Here is a 26,800-nt window from a genome sequence, read left to right as displayed (position 1 = left end):
CATGATCCCATGGTTTATGAGATCGAGCCTCATGTTGGGCTCTGCACTGACAGTGCAGAGCCTGCTTGGGATTCTCTCTCTTCATCGCTCTCTGCCTCTCCCTACCTCTCTCTCTCTCTCTCTCTCTTTCAAAATAAATAAATAAGTAAACATTAAAAACAAACAAACAAAAAGAAATGGATTTGTCTCCTGGATTTGGTACCAGTTGGACCAATCTAAATGTGACAGGGTGAGCTGCCTTTGGTTGTGCTCTGTGACAGTGAACATGATTTTGTACTTTGGATCTTCTCTTCATGTAGACATGTCAGCAAATATTACTTTTAGACACAGGTTATACAAACAAACCTCCCGTTTTCTTAGCAGTTATTCCTTGATGATCCAACTAATATGTATGTCTTACAAACAGATCAGAAAAGTACAAAGTAAAAATTAAGCTTTAATCCTGTCATTCAGAGATGATTATTTTTGTGCACATAATCTAGTAATTTTTATCTTGTATATATTTTCTTCTCTAGTGTTCATTTTGTTTCAACCTGTTTCCCTCTCTTTAAATAACATTTTATTCAGTTATCTTAAGTCTTTACATTTTCTTTAACATGATTTCTATTTGAATCCACCTTTTAGAAGAAGTATAATTTGTTAAATAATGCCTAGCACTGGGTGTTTTGGGTACTCCTGACTTGTTTCTTTAAGGATGTTTATTTACTGGGGCTCCTGGGTGGCTCAGTCGGTTGAGTGTTTGACTTTGGCTCAGGTCATGATCTCCTGGTTTGCGAGTTCGAGCCCTGTGTCCGACTCTGTGCTGACAGCTCAGAGCCTGGAGCCTGCTTCGGATTCAGTGTCTCCCCTCCCCACCCCGTCTGTCCCTCAAAAGTAAACATTAAAAAAAAAAAAAGGGTGTTTACTTACCTATGTTGCTGCCAGATTTTTTGGTGCCCAGTATGGATTGGCAGCCTCTTGTACTTGCCCTCCGCCTTTCTTTTCCAACCAAATAGTATGCCGAAATTAACATGACATGAGTAATTCGGAAGTGCATTATTACCCATAAAGGTTTATTTTAGGGCTCACACCTCTGTTTCGAGCAGCAATGTAGCAAAATGTTTACTTAGATGGATTTCTGCAGACAGAATGCCTGGGTTCATCATCCAGCTCTTTCCCTTACTGTGTGACTTTAACTTCCTAATCTTCGGTTTCCTCATCTCAAAAGTGGGGATAATAAGAGAAACGACCACATAGGGCCGCTGTGAATATCAGATGTGAAAGATGTGAAGTTCTTCACACAGCGTGCATAGTTAGCATACGGTGTTAGCTCTTTTAACGGCGATCCATACATGACTTGGGTTATAACCATGTGTCTTGTATCTTTGTAATTAAAGGGAGAAAGTCTTTTGCTCTAAAATAAACAGGTAAATAGAGTTCCTGGTATGTAACAGAGACTTTGACATGTTGCTTCTAAGCGGCCTTCCGGGCCTGGGGTGAGGAAATGGTAGCTGTTATGGATGATGATGCAAGAATCGAGCCTCCGCTTTCTGCCTCCAAGACTACTGCTTGCTTGCTTGCTTGCTTTTTTTCTTTTTCTTTTTCTTTTTCTTTTTCTTTTTCTTTTTCTTTTTCTTTTTCTTTTTCTTTTTCTTTTTTAAGCTTATTTATTTATTTCAAGACAGAGAGAGAGAGCGGGGAGGGGCAGAGAGAGGGAGAGAGGGGTCCCAAGCAGGCTTCCCACTGTCAGCATGGAGCCCGATGTGGGGCTTGATTCCACAAACCATGAGATCATGACCTGAGCTCAAACCAAGAGTCAGACGCTTAACCGACTGAGCCACCCAGGTGCCCCAAGACTACTGCTTTCTACCCCATCATAGTTGCCTCCGGCAAAAAGCATAGGTGGCTGAGAAGCATTTCTTAGCAAGAATTTGAACCTGCCTGAAGGGTTTAGTGGAAACGCTTCCAGTGAGAGTTCATGCAGAGGATAATTACTGACAAACCTCGAGTCAACATTTCCTCTGTGGAAAATTTTGTTTTCGTTTCCACATTCTCAGTGACTACTCATTTCTGGAAGAGGGTACATTCTAGCTATCGTAGGATATTGAGGCCCGTGTTTGCAATGACTCTTACTTTCTGGAAGAGGTGGAAATTCTCTCCAGGAAGCAAGAAGGATGAGCATATTTCCTCCCTTATTTCCAATTCACTCGTGTTAATGGGAGGAAATCTTAGGCAGGATTTTCATCTAAAGCTAGGAAAAAGTGAGAAATTATTGAATAATGCAGATCTTTCCCATCTAACTTTCTGACTTTTTTCTTTAAAAACAAATTCTTTTTTTTTTTTTTAAGAATAGTCTTAACTCTTCTTTATTATTATTATTTTTTTAACGTTTATTTATTTTTGACACAGAGAGAGACAGAGCATGAACGGGGGAGGGTCAGAGAGAGGGAGACACAGAATCTGAAACAGGCTCCAGGCTCCGAGCTGTCAGCACAGACCCTGACGCGGGGCTCGAACCCATGGACCGCGAGATCATGACCTGAGCCGAAGTCGGCCGCCTAACCGACTGAGCCACCCAGGCGCCCCTAAAAACAAATTCTAATGATCTTTTAAGTTGAAACGGATTTGTCTAACAGTCCTCCTTTTTAGAAAGCATTTTTTAAAATTTTGTGTGAAAAAAATTAATGTTTCTTAGTTGTTTTTTAGATAAATTTTTGGGTGTAAAATCTGAAAATTTGGTCAGTGATAATCATTGTTGTGGAGCTTCTTGATTGTCTTTGTGTTTACCCTGCCTGTTGGAATTCTTAGAAAGGCAGAATAATAAAGAAGTTAGGAAACTGGGCTCTGGAGTTAAATGAGCATTCATTTGTGGGCTGTACCATTTTTTTAGCTGTTCTCCAGACTCCCTGACTTCTTTCAGATTTCTTCATCTTTAGTACACAAAATGGTTTCTGCCTCTCAAAGTTGTTTATTTTTATTTTTGATTTTTTTCAAGTAGGCTCTATGCCCAATGTGGGGCTTGAACTCATGACTCTGATCAGGAGTTGCATGCTGTATTGACTGAGCCAGCCAGCTACCCCTCTCAAAGTTGTTTTGATGAAAGGTTTTTTTTTAAATAATTTTTTAAATGTTTATTTATTTTTGAGAGAGAGAAACAGAGTGTGATGGGGGAGGGACAGAGAGAGGGAGACACAGAATCCTAAGCAGGCTCCAGGCTCTGAGCTGTCAGCATAGAGCATGATCCAGGGCTCGAACTCACAGACCACGAGATCTTGACCCAAGCTAAAGTCAGATGCTTAACCAACTGAGCCACCCAGGCGCCCCAATAAGAGGTTATTTATTATGCGAGTGAAGTCCCAGCGACTATCGGCTGTTGTTATTACTATTATTATTATCATTATTACTATTTTTATTTAGACCAAATTACTTTGTAGGCTTTAGTATCTGGATGCAAGAAACATATAAAAAAGAAAGCTACTTTACATTTTTTAAGGTACTTTTCTTTTGGTGCTTTGCAAAAACAAATGCATGGTATGTTGGCATCTCAAGGAACAGAATCTAAGACTTGTTACGGCCAGGTTGTATCAGGAGAGCTGGCTCCAGATTGTAAGGATGTCTGTAGTATTCCTTGTGCCCTGCCCGAATGTCCCTCTTTTTGATTCCTCTAACTTGAGTAAATAAATGTGTTTCTTCACTCCTGTCATTGACCCATGGTGTCAGTATCTTAAAGTAGCCCCCGAATATTGTTGTGGTTAACTGGAAGGATGGTTGTGGAGTACAGATACGAGTGCACAGATACCTTTGCGATGCGCTGTTTTCCTTCTCCACCAGTCGCATGAAGTGGCTTGCATCTAGTGTGTATACATTTGCATTAAATCGACCTTTGGTTTATGGCAGATTTTATCACAGATGCTTTAGAGCCAGGAAATGCTTCTACACTTGGTTGCATGTAAAAGAACAAGTTAAGATGTTGGATCAACTTTTCAGGTTTTGTCTGCCTAATTGGGAATCAACTTTGAGTTTTAAAAGGAGGTATTAGGAGAGATCAGTGATTATAGTCCCTGGGTTGTGTAGACTGCATAGTTGATATAGTCACAGGGAAGGAGCCAAGTTGGACAGGGGATCTATCATGTGACCTCTGGGGGACATTGCAGGTCATAGTGGGAATGTTCATCCCTTCAGCAAAAATCTTTGAGTTTGCAAGAGGAGTGAATACACAGGTGGACGGATTCTGCTGCCTTCACAGTGTACCTTCCAAAGAAGGGAGCTATTCTTCCATTGGAAAGGTATGGATAACACCAGAGGGAGCACTAGAATAAGGATACTGGAGAAAGAGGTTGCTTCCAGCAAGGATGTTTGGGAAGTCTTTAAAGATTAGTCTGATCTCGGGGCACCTGACTGGCTCAGTCGGTTGAGCTTGTGGCTCTTGATCTTGGGGTTGTGAGTTCGAGCCCCATGTTGGGTGGAGGTTACTTAAATAAACTTAAAGAAAAAAAAAGATTTGCATGACTTTTGTAAGATGGATAGTATCTTGGTTGGTGAATTAAGAGTGGAAGAATGCTGTAACTGAAGAATGAAGCTTGAGCAAAGGCACAGAAAAGAGAGATTGCCAGAGGCAAGCTTTTATTCTTTTTTTTAATGTTTATTTTTCGGGAGAGAGAGAGTGTGTGTGAGCAGGAGAGGAGCAGAGAGAGAGGGAGACACAGAATCTGAAGCAGGCTCCAGGCTCTGAGCTGTCAGCACAAAGCCTGACGCTGGGCTCGAACTCGTGAACTGCGAGATCATGACCTGAGCTGAAACCAAGAGTTAGGCGCTTAACCCACTGAGCCACCCAGGCACCCCAGTTTTAGCACTGAGTTGAAGTATAGCAAAAGATCTGGGGATTGAGAGGCTTCTTCAAAATTATAAAAGAAATGGTACCGAAGCGTGACATTTTCTGTCTCATCATGGTTCGGGGTGCTGGGGCTCTCTACTCTGGAAGTCAGGGATGTACATGTTCATCTTTTTATTAGTAGTATCTGCGGAATGACTGGCACATGGTTAGCACTGGTGAAATCATACTGACTTGTGTCTGTCTTAACTTTTGATGTGAATCAGTGAGAAAATTGATTTTAGGGGGAAAAAATGCCTATGATGTATCATTTTCTTCCTTGCTTTTTCCTTTAGGTGTTTCTCTTTCAGGTTTCCGGGTGGAGGTTGTGGATGGAGTGAAGCTTCATCTGCTGGATGATGTTAGTAGCTGGAAACCTGGAGACCAGATTGTGGTTGCAAGCACAGACTATTCTATGTACCAAGCAGAGGAGTTCACTCTTCTCCCCTGTCCAGAGTGCAGCCGTTTCCAGGTCAAAGTCAAAGGTATCCGACTGCTTAGAATGCTTCTTGGCAAATGCTCTTCTCTTGGCTTCGCATTCCTGGATCCCCTTCCACCACTCCCATCCCAAGGCATTATCACCATCACCATCATCATCTTGATATCGAAGATCTTAGCAGCTGGGTGCTTTGAACACTAGATCCCAGAGGATGTTAGATAAAAAAGTATAGTACTCATTGAACAGTAGTGTTGCAGGCAAATTAGTGTTCTGTGCTATTTCTTTGTTAAAAAAAAATTATAGATATATTTATATGTATATGTATGTATATATGGCAACTACATGGATTGTTTTTTTTTCTCCAAGATCATATCCAACTTCTTGTTAATTTTCTGCTATCAAATAATAATAATGCCAATTATCAACCGATTCATATTTAAATAGAAGTCTTTCTCTTCTTAATTAAAAAAACTAACCTCATGGGGCACCTGAGTGGCTCAGTTGGTTGAACTTCGGACTTCGGCTCAGGTCATGATCTCACAGTTTGTGGGTTGGAGCCCCACTTCGGGCTCTGTGCTGACAGTTCAGAGCCTGGAGCCTGCTTCACATTCTGTTATCTCCCTCTCTCTTTGCCCCTCCCCTGCTTGTGTTCTGTCTCTCTCTAAAATAAACATTAAAAGAAAATTTTTAAAAAATCTCATGATTTTTGAGTGCCTACTTTCTTGGCAAAACAAAAGCAAAAACATTTCACTAATACTTAAAATAGAACCAAAAAGGTATTTTCGTACAATACATTTTTTAAATCACAGTCTTGACTAATGTTCTTTGAATGAAAGGAATATGCAGTGAGATCCGTATTGTAAGCCATTATTTAGGAAGAAGGGCTGACATTTACCAGCCACTTATCCTGAGGCAGGTAATAGGCAAAGCTTGTTCGTGTGTTTCCTTAATTATGGAATTTATTATTCATTTCACTTATTTACATCATTTTCCTTCTGTACTCAAGATTATATACAATTATGATATAAAACAAGAGAGCTTACAGTACCTATTTAATAGGCACACACTCATGGGTAATTTAGAGCTTTGTGGTTTGCTTTAAAAAAAAATAGGATGATTGGCTCACTTGGGACTTGGTCTCTGCTTCACTCTGTTGTACTTTTCCTTCTTGACACTATAGAGCATAAGCTGAAAACAAAACCCAAAAAACTATGATACCATCTGGCATTAATTTTGTTTGGAAATTCCCACTCTTGTTAACAAGTCTACATGATAATGAATCTCCCACGATCTTAACTGCTTGATTTATTTGTATTTTTCCTTCCTGAGTTTACGTAATAAAAACATCAGAGAAAAGCTCATTATTAAAGGGTTTCTAGACTTCCAATAAAGGTGGACATTTAAAAAGAATGCTTATCAATATTAAAATAAGATATTTTATTTTATGAAATGTTATAAAATCTTGGTAATGTTTGCACTGCTAATGGTTAAATGGATGTTACTTTAGCTTTGAAGTAAAAGCAAAAACAACTTGATACCCCATTATCAACATCTACAAAACCATTCCTTTTAATCTGGATTCACCATGCATTTCATTTTTCATGTGTCCTCAAGGGATTAGAACTAGCGCATATGGGCAGGAACCAGAGAGAATGAAAGAAAGAGAGAGGGGGTGGATACTTAGGTAGATTCCAGAATATTGGTGCCATCCAGGAGAGGATTAAGCTCCTTGTCTGTGTGTGGTTTTGACACTGAGGATCTTTAACAGCCTTGCTTCCTTATATTCTGTGGTTAGAGGACTGTCTTTTTGATATGTTTCCTGTTTTTTTTTTTTTTTTTTGTCTCTTGTCCACATCAATCAGAAGCCCCTCAGTTCCTGCACATGGGTGAGATCACTGATGGTGTAGACATGAGAGCAGAGGTCGGAATTCTCACCCGGAATGTTGTGATCCGAGGAGAAATGGAAGACTCATGCTACGCTGGAAACCAGTGCCAGTTCTTTGATTATGACACCTTTGGGGGACATGTCATGGTAGGCAAAAAGATTTAACGAGCTCCTTGGTTGCTAAATACATGTTTGAAAAAACTTCCACGTTTATGGGGTGCCTGGGTGGCGCAGTTGGTTAAGCGTCCGACTTCAGCCAGGTCACGATCTCACGGTCCGTGAGTTCGAGCCCCGCGTCAGGCTCTGGGCTGATGGCTCAGAGCCTGGAGCCTGTTTCCGATTCTGTGTCTCCCTCTCTCTCTGCCCCTCCCCCGTTCATGCTCTGTCTCTCTCTGTCCCAAAAATGGATAAACGTTGAAAAAAAAATTAAAAAAAAAAAAAAAAAGAAAAAACTTCCAAGTTTTGAATTTTTTTGAATTTTTTTTTTTTTTTTTAGAGAGAGAAAGAGAGCATGAGTTGGGGAGGGGCAGAGAGAGGGGGAGACACAGAATCCGAAGCCAGCTCCAGGCTCCGAGCTGTCAGCACAGAGTCCGACGTGGGGCTTAAATTCACGAACCGTGAGATCATGACCCGAGCCCAAGTCAGACACTTCACCAACTGACCCACCCAAGCACCCCGAAACTTTCAAGTTTGGGGATGAGATCTATATGGATATTAAAAAGAAATTGTGTTTTCTTTATTTAGTGACAGTGAGGAGATTTTTCAGAATTGAAAGAGAAAGTTATATCTTCATTTAGTTGACCTGGAGCCGTAAACCAATTTGTCCCATGAAGCATTAAATCAGTTTACACTGAGAAGAACCACATAGAGATAAAAAAACAAAGAGTCTTGGTATCCATGCATGCAATCTCCATGTATGAGGGCGTCTGGGTGGCTCAGTTGGTTAAGCATCCAGCTCTTGATTTCAGCTTGTCACAATCCCACAGTTTGTGGGTTTAAGCCACACATTGGGTCTGCGATGATAGCATGGAGCCTGCTTGGGATTCTCTCTCTCTCTCTCTCTCTCTCTCTCTCTCTCTCTCTCTCTCCCCCCCTTCCCCTCACCCACTCATGCTCTCTCTCCCTCAAAATAAATAAATAAACTTAAAAAAAATACCTTGATATTATGAAAAGGTAAGCAATAGTAATCTACACATAATTTTATATGTAGATTTTTATTTATATAGAAGTATTGAGCACTCACTATATGATAAGCATTGCACTGTGTACTAGCTGATTGGCCTTCTGGGCTGCATTTTGGCTACATGTGTTTTAAAATCTGTCTTTTGTACACTCAGTAGGTTATGGTTGTTAGCAACATTTCTGTCACACTGTTTTAGAAAATGTTGGTCAGTGTTGTTCTTTTATTTTTAACAGTATGATTAAAAATCTGGTGTTTAAAAATTTATGCTCTGGGGTGCCTGGGTGGCTCAGTTGGATGAGCTCAGGTCATGATCTGACCTGAGTTCGAAGTCCGAGTAGGGCTCTGTGCTGACAGCTTGGAACCTGGAGCCTGCTTCAGATTCTGTGTTTTCCTCTCTGCCCCTCCCTGGCTTGTGCTCTCTCTCTCTCTCTCTCTCTCTCTCTCTCTCTCTCTCTCTCTCTTTCTCTCTCTCTCTCAAAAATAAACATACATTAAAAAAAATTTTTTTTTTTTTTGGGGCGTCTGGGTGGCGCAGTCGGTTAAGCGTCCGACTTCAGCCAGGTCACGATCTCGCGGTCAGTGAGTTCGAGCCCCGCGTCGGGCTCTGGGCTGATGGCTCAGAGCCTGGAGCCTGTTTCCGATTCTGTGTCTCCCTCTCTCTCTGCCCCTCCCCCGTTCATGCTCTGTCTCTCTCTGTCCCAAAAATAAATAAACGTTGAAAAAAAAAATTAAAAAAAAAAAAAAAAAAGAAATCAAAGAACAAGATAAGACTGGAAATGACCAAAATATTTGAAGAAATCAATACATATTATATAGACAAATCATTTCTGTGGCTTTCCTGGTTACATGTCTTTGTATTCTTATGAGAGGCCATTTTTATGGCTCTTGAAAGTATTCACTTAGTTAAGAAGCATTTGCTGGCACTTGTGTCTGGCTTAGTCAGTAGAGCATGTGACTCCAGATCCTGAGGGTCAAGAGTTTGAGTTCCACTTTGGGTATAGAGATTACTTAAAACAAACAAACAAACAAAAAACAAAACCAAAAAAGAAGCAGCAGCACTTGCTAAATTAGTAACTGGAGATCCTAGAAAGCAAGGTGCCAAAGAAAAGTTATAATATGTGTTCTCCTTCAGACATTTTCTATTAGAACTATATATATATATATATATATATATATTTTTTTTTTTTTTTTTTTTTTTTTTTCTACCTTAATATTACAAAGCCTAGGGGCGCCTGGGTGGCTCAGTCGGTTGAGTGTCCGACTTTGGTTCAGGTCATGATCTCACAGTTTGTGGTTTTGAGCCCCGCATCAGGCTCTGTGCTAACCGCTTGCTCAGAGCCTGGAGCCTGCTTCAGATTCTATGTCTTCTTCTCTCTCTGCCCCTCCCCCGCTCACGCTTTGTCTCAGTCTGTTTCTCAAAGATAAATAAATGTAAAAAACAATTTTTTAAAAAAATATTCCAAAGCCTATCAGTGTGATTCCAGTTATCTTGTCTTATAGATAAGGAAAAATTTTACTTCAGTGCATCTGTCCTATGTGGAGCTGAGACACATGGGTCAGCAGCATCTGGGGCGGTATCCTGTTCATTTTCACCTGTGTGGGGACGTGGATCACAAGGGAGGGTACAGACACGCGACATTTGTGGATGGCTTGTCTATTCATCACAGCTTCTCAAGGTGCATCACTGTGCACGGAACAAATGGCCTGCTGGTACGTAGCCTCTCGTCACGTCGATGCATGTTGTCGGAAGCGTTAACTGTCTTCCATTGTCCCAACTTCTCAATTTGAGAGAAGTCGGTTCTTGTCCCGCATCCCTTACTCTCTCCTGCTTGTACTGAGAATTCCGGTGTTTTCCTCTATTCTCTTAAGAGATCAATAAAACCTGACACTTGACTTTGCCCCTCCTGTGAAGATTAAAACGTCTCTTTGCGTTTGTACTGAGCATGCTACATAGATAGCCTCGTCACTAACACCACAGTCGTTCGTGTTACCAGTGACATGATACGCTTGTGTTTCTGCAGATAAAAGACACAATTGGATTTGACACACTGGGTCATTGTTTCTTTTTGGAAGATGGTATTGAACAGAGAAATACTTTGTTCCACAATCTGGGACTCCTCACCAAACCCGGCACCCTCCTCCCCACTGATAGGAATAATTCCATGTGCACTGCCATGCGAGAAAAAGTGTTTGGAAATTATGTCCCTGTGCCCGCCACAGACTGCATGTGAGTATCTGGCAGAGAGAAAACCTCATGTGTGGTGCTCAAGGCCTTTGACTCTGGGGAGATGTTTTGGAGGACATTTTTAGCGGGCAGGATTTTTTCATTGACTGATGTTTAAATCACTTTAAAAAATGCCTTGCAGGGCTGTTTCGACTTTCTGGATTGCTCATCCCAACAATAACCTGATTAGTAATGCGGCTGCAGGCTCACAGGTAAGTAATATTAGATGCTTTCAGCTGTTTTGTATTCGTGTTTATAAGTATTTTGGATATCATATGGATGTAATGTAACGTGTGACTGTCTAACTCAAGCATGGCTTTGTTTTCGGCTACTGCCTGTTTTGTTGAAAGGAGGATACAGTTGATGGTTCTTCTGTTTCTTCCAAATCATTCATGCCAGTTAGTATTTATGAGTGTGGTAAGATAGATACCAAATGGAAGAAAAGAGGTGGGCTGATATGTGGGTTTATTGTACCTTCAGAGTGTATTTTTAGTGTATAATTTGCAACCTTTCTGACTTCTATTTAAGTCATGTGTGTCCGAGTAACTGATCGTTTCAGTTTTTTTTTTAATGTTTATTTATTATTGAGAGAGTCACACAGAGTACCAGTGGGGGAGGGGCAGAGAGAGAGGGAGACCCAGAATCCGAAAGCAGGATCCAGGCTCTGAGCTGTCAGCACAGAGCCCGATGTGAGGCTCAAACTCACGAATGGTGAGATCAGATGAAGTGAGAAGCTTAACTGACTGCGCCACCCAGGCGCCCCTGATCATTTCAGTTTTTAATTCTGATGAACAAAGAAAGCCTTAGCTTTTCTTTATAGGAATGGATTATTCTGTAGAACATTATGACAGCGGTCCTGCTGGTCAAAGGATACGTCTTTTTGTTAAATGCAGGGATCATCCACACTTAGGGGTTTTATCTCCTTGGCAAAGCAGGTCAACCCAACTCTGTACTTTATATTACTATGTGCCTTGAATTATTTCAGAGACACGCACACACACGAGTATAACTCAAGACAATAAGTGAACTATTTTTGGATGGCAGAAATAATTCCTGAAGAAAGCTGGAGAAATTTACATTCATAATTGAGTGTGATTTAAAACTGTTAGCTTATAATATAAAAGTGAATCCTGAAGACATTATACTATCATGATTATATCTGTGCTGAAAACCACAGTAGAGAAATAGGAGCTTTACACCAACACCTAAATATTCATATTTATATATCGTGACTATTAAAATTAAATAATTAAATGTAAAGACATACCTAGCATTGTTTCCCAGGACCAAGGGAAAGATAAGTTGAAGGAAGTATTTCTTCCCGATAACTAAAACACGGGCGTCTCTGGGTGATGGTGGAATTGACCTCTGCGATTTTCCTTAAAAACATAAAATGTAAAATTCTTACTTGACAGGGTAGAGACCTGGGCATTTAATCGTTTCAGGTTTCATTCATTCATTCATTTTTCATCCGATGTTTGTTGAGCAATCTGTCGGGGTTTGTGTTGAGAGTTCCTAATTAGAAGGGGGAGTTCTAGGGGTAAAGATGTGAGTTTGATATGCAGCCTCAACCCGGGATCATCTTCTGACCTGTGGTACGTTTCAAGTGAACAGTGAAGATGAAAACAAGTTGCAAGTAGTTGATGAAAAAACGTAGGGTGAGGCTGCCAGAAGTCCTTCCTGGGGCTCGTGTGAGAAACGAAGAAGCGGGTCTCTTGTTTTCCACCCCGTGTTCGTTCTTCTTCCTTTTCGTTCTGTGAGTTCTTTCTTTTCTTTCTAGAAAAACTGTCCCCGCGAAGCTCATATTTTGGCAAGGGTTTTCCTCCCAAAGGAAATCAAACTCTTTCTTCTTGTACGTTTCCACTGCCTTTTTACAGAGCTCCCTTTACCTGTTTTGACACCACAGTGTTTAACAGGAAACAGCAGCTACCCCCCATGTTGCCCCTTCCCCAGACTCCTGTTGCATCCTGGGAGGGTTCGCTTCTACCCTCCGCTTTTAAGGCCGTGGTATAGAGCCTCCAGATCTTCTTCTGTGGTCTGTTTTGTGCCCCCAAAAGTAGAGATGGCAAACACATTTTTTTCAGGGTAGTTCCTCTATCGTGGAAAAATGTTAAATGTTACCTTCATTTTTGTGTGTAGGTGTATATGCTTTCCACAATGCATCTCTCTGTGCTCCTGCAGAGCTTTGCAATTAATTGTAATGTAGTACCTAGTATGTATATTTTTGTTCTCTCTTTCTCCTTACACTCTGAATTTTTTGAGAATAGTCTTACTATACACCTGGCACACAGTGGGCTCTAAACAAATATTTGCCGAATTTGAATCTGTAGCATACTTTGGGACTGTATGTTTACGTTGGAACATCCCATTCAATCCACGTTCTTCTACGTGAAGCTGTTTTTAGCATTGGGCTGGTTTTTAATTAAAATGTAAAATAAAAGCACCTGGGTGGCTCAGTCAGTTAAGCTTCCGACTTAGGCTCAGGTCATGATCTCACAGTTCCCTGAGTTTGAGCCTTTCCTCGGGCTCTGTGCTGACAGCTCAGAGCCTGGAGCCGGCTTCAGATTCTGTGTCTCCCTCCCTCTCTCTCTGCCCCTCCCCTGCTCATATTCTCTGTCTCTCAAAAATAAATCTTAAAAAAATTTTTTTTAATGTAAAATAAAAAAAATGGTCATGGAGATTAAGATCATTTCATTTTGACTTTCATAGCTCATTTTGAGTATCAAAGATGTTTAAACTGTTCTGCTGCTCCTGTTGAGGTCAGGAATACTGAAATTGAACAGACAGGATCCAGACTGAGACAGCATCCTGATTCATGCGTGTGGTGGTTTTTTTTTTCTTTGGCAAAAATTTGCCTCGGGACAGGAAGGGCATTGGAGTTGTTTGAAAGAAGTCAGTGAGCTCTGCGTGTTGGCAGATAGTTGTTTAATGAATATGACTCATCTATTGATCAGGTTTGGAGGTAAACAGAAAAACCCTCATATTGCTAAAAGGCCGTGCTGTCCTGGTCACATGGAAGGCAGGCAGCCTTGTTTGGTTCTAACTCTGCATAACTTATTAAAGTAGATAACGATGGGAGAGTTATGTTTTGAAAATGAGTTTTGGCCTCAGCCAGGTATTTCTATCGAACACTGCAAGCAGAAGTAAATTTGTTTTTTAAAAACATGATTATAATGGCTCTGAAAGTGCTAGGTGAGTGCACAAGTGTTTATAGTCCATTCTGAGCCTGAGACAATGAAAAATTAGTGTTAAAAAGACTCATTTTGGGGGCGCCTGGGTGGCTCAGTCAGTTAAGTGTCTAACTTTTGGTTTTGGCTCAGGTCATGATCTCATGGTTTTGTGGGTTTGAGCCCCATGTCAGGCTCTGCACTGACAGTGTGGAGCCTGCTTGGGATTCTCTCTCTCTCTCTCTCTCTCTCTCTCTCTCTCTCTCTTTCTCTCTCTCTCTCTCTCTCTCTCTCTCTCCCTTCCCCTGCTCACGCTGCCTCTGTCTCTCTCACTCTCAAAATAAATAAATAAACTTAAGAAAATTTTTTAAAAAAGATCCATTTTTGTTTCTGAAGCACTTAGTCTATTGAAGCCATTTCATAGGGTGGCTTTATAAAATAAGGCTTTTAATGATCTCACCCTTTTAATTACAGGATGCTGGAATATGGTATTTATTCCACAAGGAACCTACTGGAGAATCCAGTGGATTGCAGCTCTTAGCAAAACCAGAACTCACTCCGTTGGGTATATTTTATAACAACAGGGTCCATTCAAGTTTCAAGGTAGGTTCCTAGGCCTTAACAAAATCAGTTCATGTGACTTACAGGGTGAAGGATGGAATGCTGAGAAATACAAGTGAGAAATGTCAGTTTTAGGTAAAACCTGTCATCACAAAAAGTAATTTGTGATTAAAAAAGCAGACACAGGGGCGCCTGGGTGGCTCAGTCAGTTGAGTGTCTGACTTTAGCTCAGGTCATGATCTCGTGGTTGCTGGGTTCAAGCCCCACGTCTGGCTTTGCACTGGCAGTGCAGAGCCTGCTTCAGATTCTCTGTCTCCCTCTCTGTTCCTCCCCCTTTCACCCTCGCTGTCTCAAAAATAAACATTAAAGAAAAATTCTTAAAAAGGAAAGCAGACACATTCAGGATTACATACCGGATCCCATTTATACACACCCAGGCATATATACCAACACATGCATGTGCATACAATCTGAGTAACTACAATGATGGACTTGATCCCTGTGTCCTTGTCCCTTCCCTCACTCCTACCTTCCCCTCTTCACTCCTTCCCTCCCTCCTTCCCTCTCACCTTCTTTCCAATCGTTAGTACCTATTAGGGATGTACACATTAGATGATATGCTTCTGTGGGTTAAGGAGCATACTTCCTTTCTTCTCTCAGTTCACAGTGCTGGTAGAATGTCCTATTGGGCATTTCATACGAATTATGTGGTAAAATACTGTTTATGATATTTGGCCCAATTTAAAATGATACAGATCAACTAAAGCAAAAGCCATTTAGGAACACCGGTTTTCATGATATTTAGTATTTATTCCCACCCTCAAGTGATAAATGTATTTGCCTCCTGTTGTGCTTACAAGGCACTTGGGTATTTTCACTATGTAATATAGTGCCCAGATTCTTTACCCTGATGTGATCCATGTCAAAGTTCAACAAATACTTCCCATTTACGATGCTGAGAGGATCCTGTAAAGACCTAGGTGTGCTATAATTTAAAGAGCTTAGCATCACTTAAACACTTGAGAGAGCAAAAAACCTTGGTCAGAAGCTGAGTAATTGATTAAGGCCAGTAATTATTGAGAGTACCATTTCAAAGTGGAAATCCTTAAAATTTTCTAATGGTAGTGATATAAAAAAACATCCTATTCTAATTAACTTTTAATGTCATATACCAGAAGTGCATGTAGTAATCTATTCTATTGATTAGAAAAATATCGTATCTAAATAATGAACGGATGATTAGGTTTTAAATTGTTTAATTTGGGACTGACTGTCCAGAATGATACTTTACAGCCAAGGGAAACAGAACCCTTGGGGTCCTCAGACAGTAACCTGTCATCTTTGGATAAGCTGTAAATATACCAACACTGACCTTTTTGCTTTGGTTGCTCATGACACCCGAATCTGCATCTGGCACAGGTCAGTCATGTCTGATTTCCAACTGACATTTGGCTGTCTCAGGGACACATCACTAAAGTGTGTTCAAAACTCAAATCCTTATGTGTATCCCTAGACCCATTCCCATATCTCTGTCTCACTGAATGAAACCACCGGCCACCTAATTGCCCAAACAGAAAGACAGGAACCTTTATCGCTCCCTCTCCCTCACGCTTAGATGTTTTGTTCATTGCTAAGCAGTATCTACCTCATAAAGAATTCTCGCCGTATCCATTTGCCCCCATTACTACTGCCCAAGACTCTGTCATCTTTGTTTTTCTTCTGGATTACCAGGGTCATGTCCTACCTTATCTCTTATCTCTCTTTTTGCCCCTTTCCCTTTCTGATCCATTATCCATCCTGTGGGTAGAGCATTCATTCTTAATGTGCGGTTAATTACATTGCCTTTATTAAAAGTCTCGTTAAATGGACTCCAGCACATTGACTCTATGTTGTCCGCCATTTGTTTCTCTTCAGCCTTCTTCCTTGCTTTCCCCTCCTCCATACATTTCCTGTTCATCCATCTAAGTCTCTTCTCAGATGTGCCCTGCTCTCCCTCATTTCCAGACTTTTTGTACCAACGATTTCCTTGAGTACTTTGCTCTGGGTTTTTCAGCTGCTTCCCACCCATGCCCCGCCACCCTTCATCCCAGCCCATTCTTTTGTGTGGTTCGGTCCTCCCCATCCCTCATCGTTCAGCTTTAGGAGGTCACTGTTTTGAGGAGACCTTCCCTGAATCCTCTGTCTCCCATCATTGAGGAAGGTCTCATTTGGTGCCTCTTCTTACATGCTGCTAAAGCATCATCTACTCACTTCATCACTGCTTATCATACAGGATGGTAATTGTTTCTTTAATTGCGTGTCTTCCTGCTACTGGATATGCCAACAACAGCAAAGACCATGGTTTCCTTGTTAATGCATCACGCTTGGTGCCTCCCACAAGGTAGGCACCAAGTAAATATTTGTTGAATGACTGAATACATAAAATTATAAAAATATCCAGAAAGGTAGTTGTTTTCATAAAACCTTGCTCTTCACTCCTCTCCCTTCTCTTTGGTGGATGTGATAAGCTACAGGTAATTTTCATGAGTCATGAGAAGTATATCGATATAACTTAGGACTCATGTTCACTTCAGTCCCTTATTATATTTTCCAGGCTGGCTTATTTATTGACAAAGGTGTCAAAACAACCAATGCTAGTGCGGCAGACCCAAGAGAATACCTCTGTTTGGATAACAGCGCAAGGTAGAGTCCGTCCTTTTACATTACATTCTGGCCCTCTCTTGCCAAAACAAAACTTCCTGAGTTGTAAGTCATTGTGCTCTGTTTTCCAGTAACCCATTTAAACTAAAGTTTTCAAAGCTTGTGGGAAGGCTTTGGGGAAACTTTTTTTTTCTCCCCCTGCTGTTCTAGGTCCTGTGGCTGGTTTGTTTGTTTTAAAATATTATTGAGATGCCAGAGAAGTTGATACTTTCCCCTTTTTTCACCATTGTAAATTGATGTTAGAGAGATATTCAGAAAGAGAAAGAAAAAGGAGAGAGAGGTGTTGAAAACAGGGTCTACATTTGGCCTAACATAGAACACGATTCATTGAAGAACAAGCTAAGACATTTTGGTGTAATTCCTGAAAACCAAGGCCTATCGAATTTATTGTTAGTGGTCAAAATGGAACATTGCATTGAAATGTATTTCACAGAGAAAGGTCTTGAACTTGATGAGCAAGCTAGTTTGGTTCAGTTGTTTGTAGTCTCAGAGTCCCATCGTCTCTGGGCTCTATGTTGCCCCCCTTTGTAACCGCAAAATGTGGTTGGGATAGGGAGAACATTTCAACAGAGTTCTTCTATGTGCTCTATAAGAGCCAAAATAAATAACATGTCTCCAATGGAAATAAAAGTTTCTGGAAAGGATGGCAACTTAAAGTCCTATTCAGCAGAAACTGCATACGTGTTTTTTTCCTATACTTCAAGTTGATTGACCAACTTAGTTTCTTTAGTATTATTATTATTATTATTATTTTAATTTAATGTTTGTTTATTTTTGAGAAAGAGACACAGAGTGCAAGCGGGGAAGGGGCAGAGAGAGAGACAGGCAGACAGACAGACAGACGGAATCTGGAGCAGGCTCCAGGCTCTGAGCTGTCAGCACAGAGAATGACACAGGGCTCAAACTCACAGACTGCAAGATCATGACCTGAGCTAAAGTTGGACACTTAGCAGACTGATCCACCCAGGCGCCCCACCAACTTATAGTTTCGAAAGGGTGCTAGGTTTAATAGGCTCTTTTGATAGATATTTAAGAAAAAGACACCAGGCCCTACTGTTCACAAGGGAATAAGATAGGATCCTCACTGTAGGTTGGTACGTCCACTTAAGTGTGAGGCAAGATCTTTGCGACACAGTAATAAGGCACGAGGCCAGGAGAAAACTGGAGAAAGTACAGTTAGTAAAATTACTCATCAGGACTACTTAAAGGTCAAGTTGAGCCTGAAATATTTTAAAGCAATGATCAGATGACATTTGAGAAACCAGGAAACTCTGGACGTTATTTAAATAAAACACAAGTTACTGGACACCTAATAGCTAAGCAAGATATGAAATGGAAAGATAGGAGATAAACTTTAAAAGAAAAAGGAGCGGGGCGCCTGGGTGGCTCAGTCGGTTAAGCCTCCGACTTCAGCTCAGGTCATGATCTCGTGGTCCGTGAGTTCGAGCCCCGCATCGGGCTCTGTGCTGACCGCTCAGAGCCTGGAGCCTGTTTCAGATTCTGTGTCTCCCTCTCTCTCTGACCCTCCCCCATTTATGCTCTGTCTCTGTCTCTGTCTCAAAAATAAATAAATGTAAAAAAAAAAAAAAAAAAAATTAAAAGAAAAAGGAGCATAGAGATGACAGTGGACATGAACCAAGAAGAGGATATTAACTCGCAAAACAAAGAAATCTTTGCTGACAGGACACGGCTGCTTTTTAAGAGTTTATTTTAACTGGTAGAACTAGTAATGTGTACTTTGCTTAGTATTAACAGAAAAATGCTTAAACACAACACAATTGATTTTCTCTTCCCTGCCTTAAAAAGTTGTGTGTGTGTGTATGAATGGATGAATGAGAAAATATATTTCAGAAATTCATTGGTGCTTTAATCAGGCTTGACAGTAAAACAATTTATCCATAATGGCCTGAGAAGTTCTTTACTGGGTATGTGTATATATTATGATAATGGTAATTTTTTCTCTGCTCTTCATTATTTCTCTTACCAGTTTATAAATGCATACATAGTGGGAATTAGACTCCATTTAGAAGTTGTTACTGGAAAGAACTGATTATGGAAGATGAATAAGACATTTGGCAGTTGGTGTATATATTTAATTTTGTATAAACTCATGTATAGAATATGCCCACGTACATTCATACAGTCCAGACATGAGTAAGAATGATAAAACACTAACACAATGAGTAATAAACCAGTCCATGAATTAAACATAAGGCTCATGGGATCCAGAAGATATTTAGTCTGTACAAAAAGTTGACTCAACAATTAATCAGACGAGCCTTTCCGTGTGTCTTCAAGATGTGAAATTATTGGCATCCAAAGATGGGAAATTGTAACCCAAGAAAGCTCTTGGTGTCAGATTGGGACGTTTCGTCTAAGGGAATGAAAGAGCACAGAAACCAGGTAGTATTTAAGGCCAAGGCCAATTAAGGGAGGTTGGAAAGTGTGCTGAAAGCTCGTGAATGAGGATGGTGAAAAATTGGGAAAGTTAGCTATCGCCTACAGATCAAGTGGGAAAGAGGTTAGAAGTAAAGGGTATCCAAGCAAGCAGTCAACAATTGATGTATATGGATTGGAATTTCAGAAAAGGTGAGATGGCTACAGCAGAGAATCAGTGTTGCTTTAGGATCCTCTTTTTTCTTTTTTTTAACTTTCTTGTAGAACATTGTGTAGTCTTCTTTCCAGAACTCTTCCATCTGCTTGATACTGCGTAATGACTGCAAAGCTGTTTGGCAGCAACCGCAATTACCAGAGAGTGGGTGATGGCCCAGAGTCAGACATTTCACCTATTAGGTCAGAGCTCTTTACTGTAAGGGGTCATGTACACAATCTAAGGACGGGTATAAAGCTTCCAGACTGGTCTCCTATGGTCCATTCTCTACAGTCCTTTCACCAAGTAGCAGTGAGTGACCAGTTTATAAGAAAAAAGTGAAATCAGTTGTATCACTTCCTTGATTCCTTGTTTCTGAAGACTGTCCGTCTCCCTCCCCCACCCCCCTCTCTATCCACCTGCTTTATTGAGGTATGACTACCATCTAAAAAGCTGTGTGTATTTAATGTATACACCTCAGGGAGTTTGGGGATAGGTATACACCCACGAAACCATCACTACCATCAAGGTCATATACATAGCCATCATCTCCCAACGTTTTCTCACGTTCCTTTATTGTTATCATTAAAAAAATTTAAGAATATTTTTTATGTTTTTGTGGTAAGAACATTTACCCTAAGATCTATTGGCTTAGCAAATTTTAAGTGCACAATAGAGTATTATTAGCTAAGGCACTGTGCTGTATTATAGACCTCTAGAATTTATTTATATTGTATAACTAAAACTTTGTACTCTTTGACCATCACCTGCCTTGTGTCCTGCTCTCCCTAGGCCCTCACATTGCCTGGCATATGCTCACCTCTCTGTCCTCTGCCCTATGCTTCTTACTCTCCAGCCAATTTATTTGTTCCTTGGCCAAGCTCACTCATGCCTAAGGACCTTCTCACTTGCTGTTTTCTGTGCATGTCGTCTTCTCCCATGATAGCATCTACTGTGCCAGCAACTATGGTAATGACATTTGTGCAAATGGTATTTCCTGACTGCATGGTTTGAAAATCTCAGCCTGCTGAATTGGTTTTTGGAAAATTATCTAGTTGTTTCTCCCCCATCCTCACCCCCCAGCTTTGTAAAAATTAAGATAGAAATGATCTTTTTTAAAAAATAGGTGGCCTTGGGACGCCTGGGTGGCTTCGTCAGTTGAGTGTCCTACTCTTGATTTCGGCTTAGGTCATGATCTCATGGTTCATGAGTTCGAGCCCCTTGTTGGCCTCTGTGCTGACAGCATGGAGTCTGCTTAGGATTCTCTCTCTCTCTCTCTTTCAATAAACAAACATTTAAAAACCAGGTGGCTTTATAGAATTATTTATTTGATTTATATAGTGGTTGACACGAATTTTTTTGACCTTTTCATTAAGGTCCTTGTAAGTGTTGTAGAAGGAAGAGAAAGAAGAAGTAAAATTCAGTCTTTGTAATTGCCAAGTTAATTTTAAAAATACACTCTGTTTTAAATTTAGGCATTTTAAATATTGAACTAGTTTTATCTCTGTATCTAAAACATCTCACTAGCACACAACTCAAATAATACTCTAGTTTGCATATATGTATGTTAAAATACCTGATGAATTTATTCAGTGTGTTTATATTAGTGTCATGTATTTAAGAATTTGTGAAAACATACCAGATTTCCTGGTCTGAGGTTTTTGTTTATTTGTTTTGAAATGGTTTTAGTGCTTAGAATGTTCTGTAGTGTCCTCTTCTATAATGTAAGTTGCTTTAAAACAATAAGAAAATATGAAAGCAGTTCTTGGGAAACTTCTATAAATAAATGTAATTTTTTTTCAGTGTCTGAAATACAAATAATTAAGTTGTAAATTGTGCATTAAGATTTTGTTTGTCTTGGTCATATGTAAATCCTGCCTTCTGACACTTAAGCTTACAATTGTAAAATAAATGATTTCCAATGCTTGTTTAAAAAGTCCTTTTTCTTCTTCTTCTTTTTTTTTTTAAACTCCAAGATTTAGGCCTCATCAGGATGCGGACCCTGAAAAGCCACGTGTTGCTGCTTTAATTGACAGGCTCATTTCTTTTAAAAATAATGACAATGGAGCTTGGGTCAGAGGGGGAGACATTGTCGTTCAGAATTCAGCGTAGGTATTCTCTACAAAGTCATTATCTGATGGCACCTATGTGTTTATTTTTTTAAGGCAATTTAAAACAACCCAGTGTGCTGAAAATACAGTGATAGTTTCTGGAATCATATTATTATTATTTTTTAAAATTTATTTATGTTTAGTAATCTCTACACTCAGTGTGGGGCTGGACCTCACGACCCGGAGATCAAGAGTCACCCGCTCTCCTACCTGAGCCAGTGGGCACCCCTGGAATCATATTACTATTATTACTAACAGACGGGGTGAGCTCTGAGGAAGTGTTTGCTCGCGCTCATAGGCAGCAAATGTTTGGAATCGTTCTTTCTGTTGCTTTTATTGGAATTGAACTCATCTGGTGACACGAGAGTTTTTTGATGAGATTGAACAGGAGTTGCGGATTTAACTTTATATAACAAGTATCGTCTATGTCAGAGAGCTAAATAAAGATTTTGAAGCTACCTGGATTTTTTTCCCTTCCTTTTGGAAACTCAGAAGTTTTTCTGTTGCTCTCCCACTGCCATTACAAATACAAGTCGTGAATTCCACCTTACTAAGTCTGTTGACTTATGGCTTAATATGACTTGAGGCAGTAAGCATCTTAATTTTTTCCCGTTTGCATAATTTTAGAAGTCTGATGTATGTTGAGCTAAGATTTGGTGTTCAAGAGTCTAGAAAAACATGTTTTTTTTCCGACTGGCACTGACATTAGCTTCTTGGCATTTTACTGTCACCTCTGACTTTCATCATGCAAAAAATTAGTTTTGTATTAAATCTGTAGAAATAGCTTGGGTATTAATGTTGAAAAATTGCAAGAGAATCCCATGACCTAATTGTTTTCAAAAATAGTCATAAAAATAATATAGCTCACACTTGTGTGCTGGTTACTGTGTACAGGCACTGTCCTAAAGGGTTGGCATTAATTAGTATGTTCAGTGCCCTCAAGTATCCATTGAGGAAGGTTATGTTCTCGGTTCAACTTCTAGGTGAGAAAACTGAGGGAGAGTCAAGGTGAATGCCTTACCCAAGGTCATGTGGCCAGTAATCAGCAACGCTACCTTCACTGTGGAGTGTGTGCTTTAAGTTATTGGGAAGTGAAACATTTTCTTGTGGTCTTGGGGAGTAAACATTATTGGAACCTCCTGGATTTTCCCAAACATTAAATATTGAGAGAAATTACCTCTTACATGAGGTGATAAATTAAATGTTCTTTTATTCTCTTTTCTCATAGATTTGCAGATAATGGAATAGGACTGACCTTTGCCAGGTTTGTAATTGTTTTTAAAACACTTATCTGATTATTTCAAAGCTGTAAGGTAAAACAGCCCTGGTTTTGTGTGTGTGTGTGTGTGTGTGTGTGTGTGTGTGTGTGTGTGTGTTTGGCGGGGAGGGGTGGGTTTGATCACACATGGATTGTTCTATCATTATGTTGGCAGTTGAAAAAACAAACAAAACAGCACCCACTTCCTGATACCACTAGAGGGCCAAAATACATTTTTCTTAATTAATTGAATTCGCACCAAAGTCATAGGTTAATATAGCTGGAATTCTGTAGAAGGATTGTCCTGTCATATTTTTTTTGCTTAGGAGAAAACACTTGAGAGGAAGGGAAGAAAAGTTGGGAGCATATTAAATATTTTCTTTCTTAGGGGCGCCTGGGTGGCTCAGTCGGTTAAGTTAAGTGTCCGACTTCAGCTCAGGTCATGATCTCACAGCTGGTGAGTTTGAGCCCCACATCGGGCTCTGCACTGACAGCTCAGAGCCTGGAGCCTGCTTGAGATTCTGTATCTCCCCACCCCACCTCCTCTCAAACATAAATAAACATTAAAAAAATATTTAAATATTTTATTTCTTAGAACCTGGTCTAATTTTGCAGTGATCTTTAAGAACCGAACTTTTTTTTTTTTTAATTTTTTTTTTCAACGTTTATTTATTTTTGGGACAGAGAGAGACAGAGCATGAACGGGGGAGGGGCAGAGAGAGAGGGAGACACAGAATCGGAAACAGGCTCCAGGCCCTGAGCCATCAGCCCAGAGCCTGACACGGGGCTCGAACTCAACGGACCGTGAGATCGTGACCTGGCTGAAGTCGGACGCTTAACCGACTGCGCCACCCAGGCGCCCCGAAGAACCGAACTTTTAATGTTACATATTTTTCTCCAGACAAGAGTTATTTGGGTACTGTCTTAAATATGACTGTCATCTAACTGTTAAACTCAGGGTAAGTTCATCCCCCATGTACAATACTGTTGTTGGAGGCTAAAATAATCAATTGTTGCTGTTAAATGAAATGTCACCTGTTTCATGTGCAAACCATGTATTATACGAGGTATGTTCACAGCTTAGAAGGACTTTTTGATGACTTGATAATATGCATTAGAAAAAGCTCCTATCTGTTTTGCAAATTTTTAGCTTTTAAGTTATGGCGTGTCTGGATTTGAGGGCCAATTTAAATTTCCTGGAGGTGGGAGGTAACGGTTATTCTCATTTTAACAGTGATGGAAGCTTCCCCAGTGATGAAGGTTCCAGCCAGGAGGTATCCGAATCTCTCTTTGTTGGGGAGAGCAGGAATTACGGCTTTCAGGGTGGTCAGAACAAATATGTAGGCACTGGAGGAATAGACCAGAAGCCTCGGACCCTACCTAGGAACAGGTAAGCATTGCTTTAGCAGTAGACTGTTAAATTTGAACAATAAATGAAAACCTCACCCTTATCGGAAGTTTCTGCAGTAATCCTGGGTGCATTGCTTCCCTCTGTGATCGTTTTCCCCACCTTATCTCATTATTATTATTACTATTATTATTATTATCATTATTATTGTATCATTACTATTACAACTGGGTAGACTCTGGAATTTTGGAGCATTAACTATCAAGCACTTTATAGATTTCATTATTAATTATATAACGAAGGAAAAAACTATCTTGTTTTTCATTCCTTGCTTAAGACCTTATATAAGCTGCTGACTTTTTTGTTTTCTTCTTTCTTGAGCCACAGAAAGTGGCCAAACTGTAAACTATGACGTTAGGTCACTCTTGCCTCAATTTGTGAGGTGGGTTTGCAGAAATAGCCACTGGAAAAAGGAAATAACTTATTGAAAAAAGTCCTAGAAAATAAGAGTTGATGGATGCCAAAGCTGACTCAAAACCGAACCACGGCTGTGTAATTACCAGTGTTTCAGCTGTACAGAGTAGACTTTTGGCATGTTTTCTGTCAAAATAATCACAGAGTCATTAAAATAGTACTTAGCACCAGAAAGATACTTTAGAGCTTTTAGGGAACTAGTAAGTAATTAACCCATACCTCGGTTCTAAGACCCAGTTTGGAATTGTCCTCATTTTATTTGTGAGAAAAACAGAGAACAACTCATGTTCTGAAGGTCTCATGCTGGACCCGCTGCCAGAATTCATCAAGCATCAGTTCCCTTAAAGTTATACACTGTAGGTGGGCACTGGGCTAGGACGGGTCAGGGGGATGGGCCACACAGACTGCTCACTTTGAGGGGCAGCGCGGTGGGTGTTGGCAAAAGGGCTTTTACTAGCCTCTGGCAAAGAGTGAGCTTGGTTCCACTCCCCCTTTGCTTGTTGTTGGGAAATCCTGAATGCCCTTATAAGCTACGCTCTGTGTAGCCCTCCTGTTAGTCAGACTGTGGAAGCCATGAGGGAAGAAACTTCGTGGATTTTTAATAGCTAACGTTTATTAAGTGCTTGCCATGTGTCAGGCCCCGTTCTAAATACTTTATTCTTCACTTAATCCTCGCAAAGCCTAGTGAGGTAGGTACTGTCATTATCCTGCTTTGTAAATAAGGAGCTTACTAAAAGTAGCTGAGGTGGGATTCAAACCCTGTTAGTCTGCCTTCATCGCTGTGATGTGCCTGTCAAGATGTCTCTTCTAATGTGTAACGAAAAATAGCTGTATATTGGCTAGCGTTTGGCTACAGTATGATGGTGCCCAATTCCATTCTTTTCACTTGACATTGGCCTCTCGTGTTTTTCTTTTTCTTTTTTCTTTTTCTTTTTTGAGAGAGAGCGCACACTCATGAGTGGGGGAGGGGGCAAAGGAAGGAGAGGGGCAGAGAGAATCTTAAGCAGGCCCCACCACCAGCATGGAGCCCGCCATGGAACTCGATCTCACAACTGTGAGATCATGAGCGAAGCCAAAATCGAGAGTTGGACGCTCAATCGACTGAGCCACCCAGGCGCCACCCCCTCCATTTTTCTTTTTTAATCGAAGTATATTGACATACAATATTATGTTAGTTTCAGGTGTGCAAAATTTTGATTCGATGTGGCCTTCAGATTTGTTTCAAAATTCTTATTGCTTCTTCATGAAGGAAGATTTTCGAAAACAAGGAGTCCTCCTTGGTCAGTGGATCCAGTGTTTATTTTACTGTATCTTTACAACTTTTTCTATGAGAGAGAGCCATTTTGGATATATCCTTAGACGTTCATCAAGGTGCATAGATTTTTAAGCAGGCTACTTCATTTTCTTGCTGGCATGTATGTTTTCACTGTAAAACACTGCCAAGTTGTAAACTGATGTTGCTGTAGGAATCCTCTGCAGTGCCATTAAAGAATTTAACAGGGGAGAAACCTAAGGGATCCAGAATATTATGGGTTTTGTACCTTAATTACGATTAATGATATATGATTAGTAGGTTAAGGAGTTTGTGTTTGAACAGAAAGGAGGAAAATGAATAAACCAAATTTCTCAATCCAGCCAACCCCTTTGACATAGTAAGCCTTGAGGATTTACACTTTTATGCTTTTAAGTGTATCATTTCATCTTATTACTATCATTTAGTGGCTTGAAAGGAGGTTCTCTCTGTGAAAGCACAGATTGGTCTTTTATTCTCCTGCCAGAGATTTTGGAACCAAAACCGAAGTATAGGAGTTCCCAAATAAAAGGTCTTGACTGAGTTGATTCAAGGAAGCAAAAATCACCTCTTCAGAGAGGCCTCCGTTCTGTCCAAAACAACGTCTCTCTTCTACCCAACCTATTGTATTACCGTGTCTCTGCCTGCACAACACTCACTGCCTGAAATTATCCTTGTTTTTCTGTTTGCCTTTTCCACCGTTCTGCTCGGGGATTTTGT

The 26,800-nt window shown here is 40.3% G+C and overlaps 1 protein-coding gene across 3 annotated transcripts in view; it reads left to right on the top strand.

Moving 5' to 3' along the window:
- Positions 1-26,800, top strand: part of CEMIP2 (cell migration inducing hyaluronidase 2) — an 87,244-nt gene that overhangs the window by 33,298 nt on the left and 27,146 nt on the right. For all 3 annotated transcript variants that reach the window (XM_043566811.1, XM_043566812.1, XM_043566813.1), the window contains exons 6-15: positions 5,146-5,334; positions 7,151-7,320; positions 9,857-10,066; positions 10,378-10,583; positions 10,723-10,792; positions 14,222-14,350; positions 16,902-16,990; positions 21,575-21,706; positions 22,938-22,973; positions 24,202-24,357. In XM_043566811.1, the coding sequence (XP_043422746.1) occupies positions 5,146-5,334; positions 7,151-7,320; positions 9,857-10,066; positions 10,378-10,583; positions 10,723-10,792; positions 14,222-14,350; positions 16,902-16,990; positions 21,575-21,706; positions 22,938-22,973; positions 24,202-24,357 (1,387 nt within the window). The remainder of the gene's footprint in view (positions 1-5,145; positions 5,335-7,150; positions 7,321-9,856; positions 10,067-10,377; positions 10,584-10,722; positions 10,793-14,221; positions 14,351-16,901; positions 16,991-21,574; positions 21,707-22,937; positions 22,974-24,201; positions 24,358-26,800) is intronic.

This window comes from Prionailurus bengalensis, chromosome D4 (assembly GCF_016509475.1).
Source record: "Prionailurus bengalensis isolate Pbe53 chromosome D4, Fcat_Pben_1.1_paternal_pri, whole genome shotgun sequence".
Taxonomy (NCBI): domain Eukaryota; kingdom Metazoa; phylum Chordata; class Mammalia; order Carnivora; family Felidae; genus Prionailurus; species Prionailurus bengalensis.
This window is presented reverse-complemented; position numbering and strand designations above follow the sequence as displayed.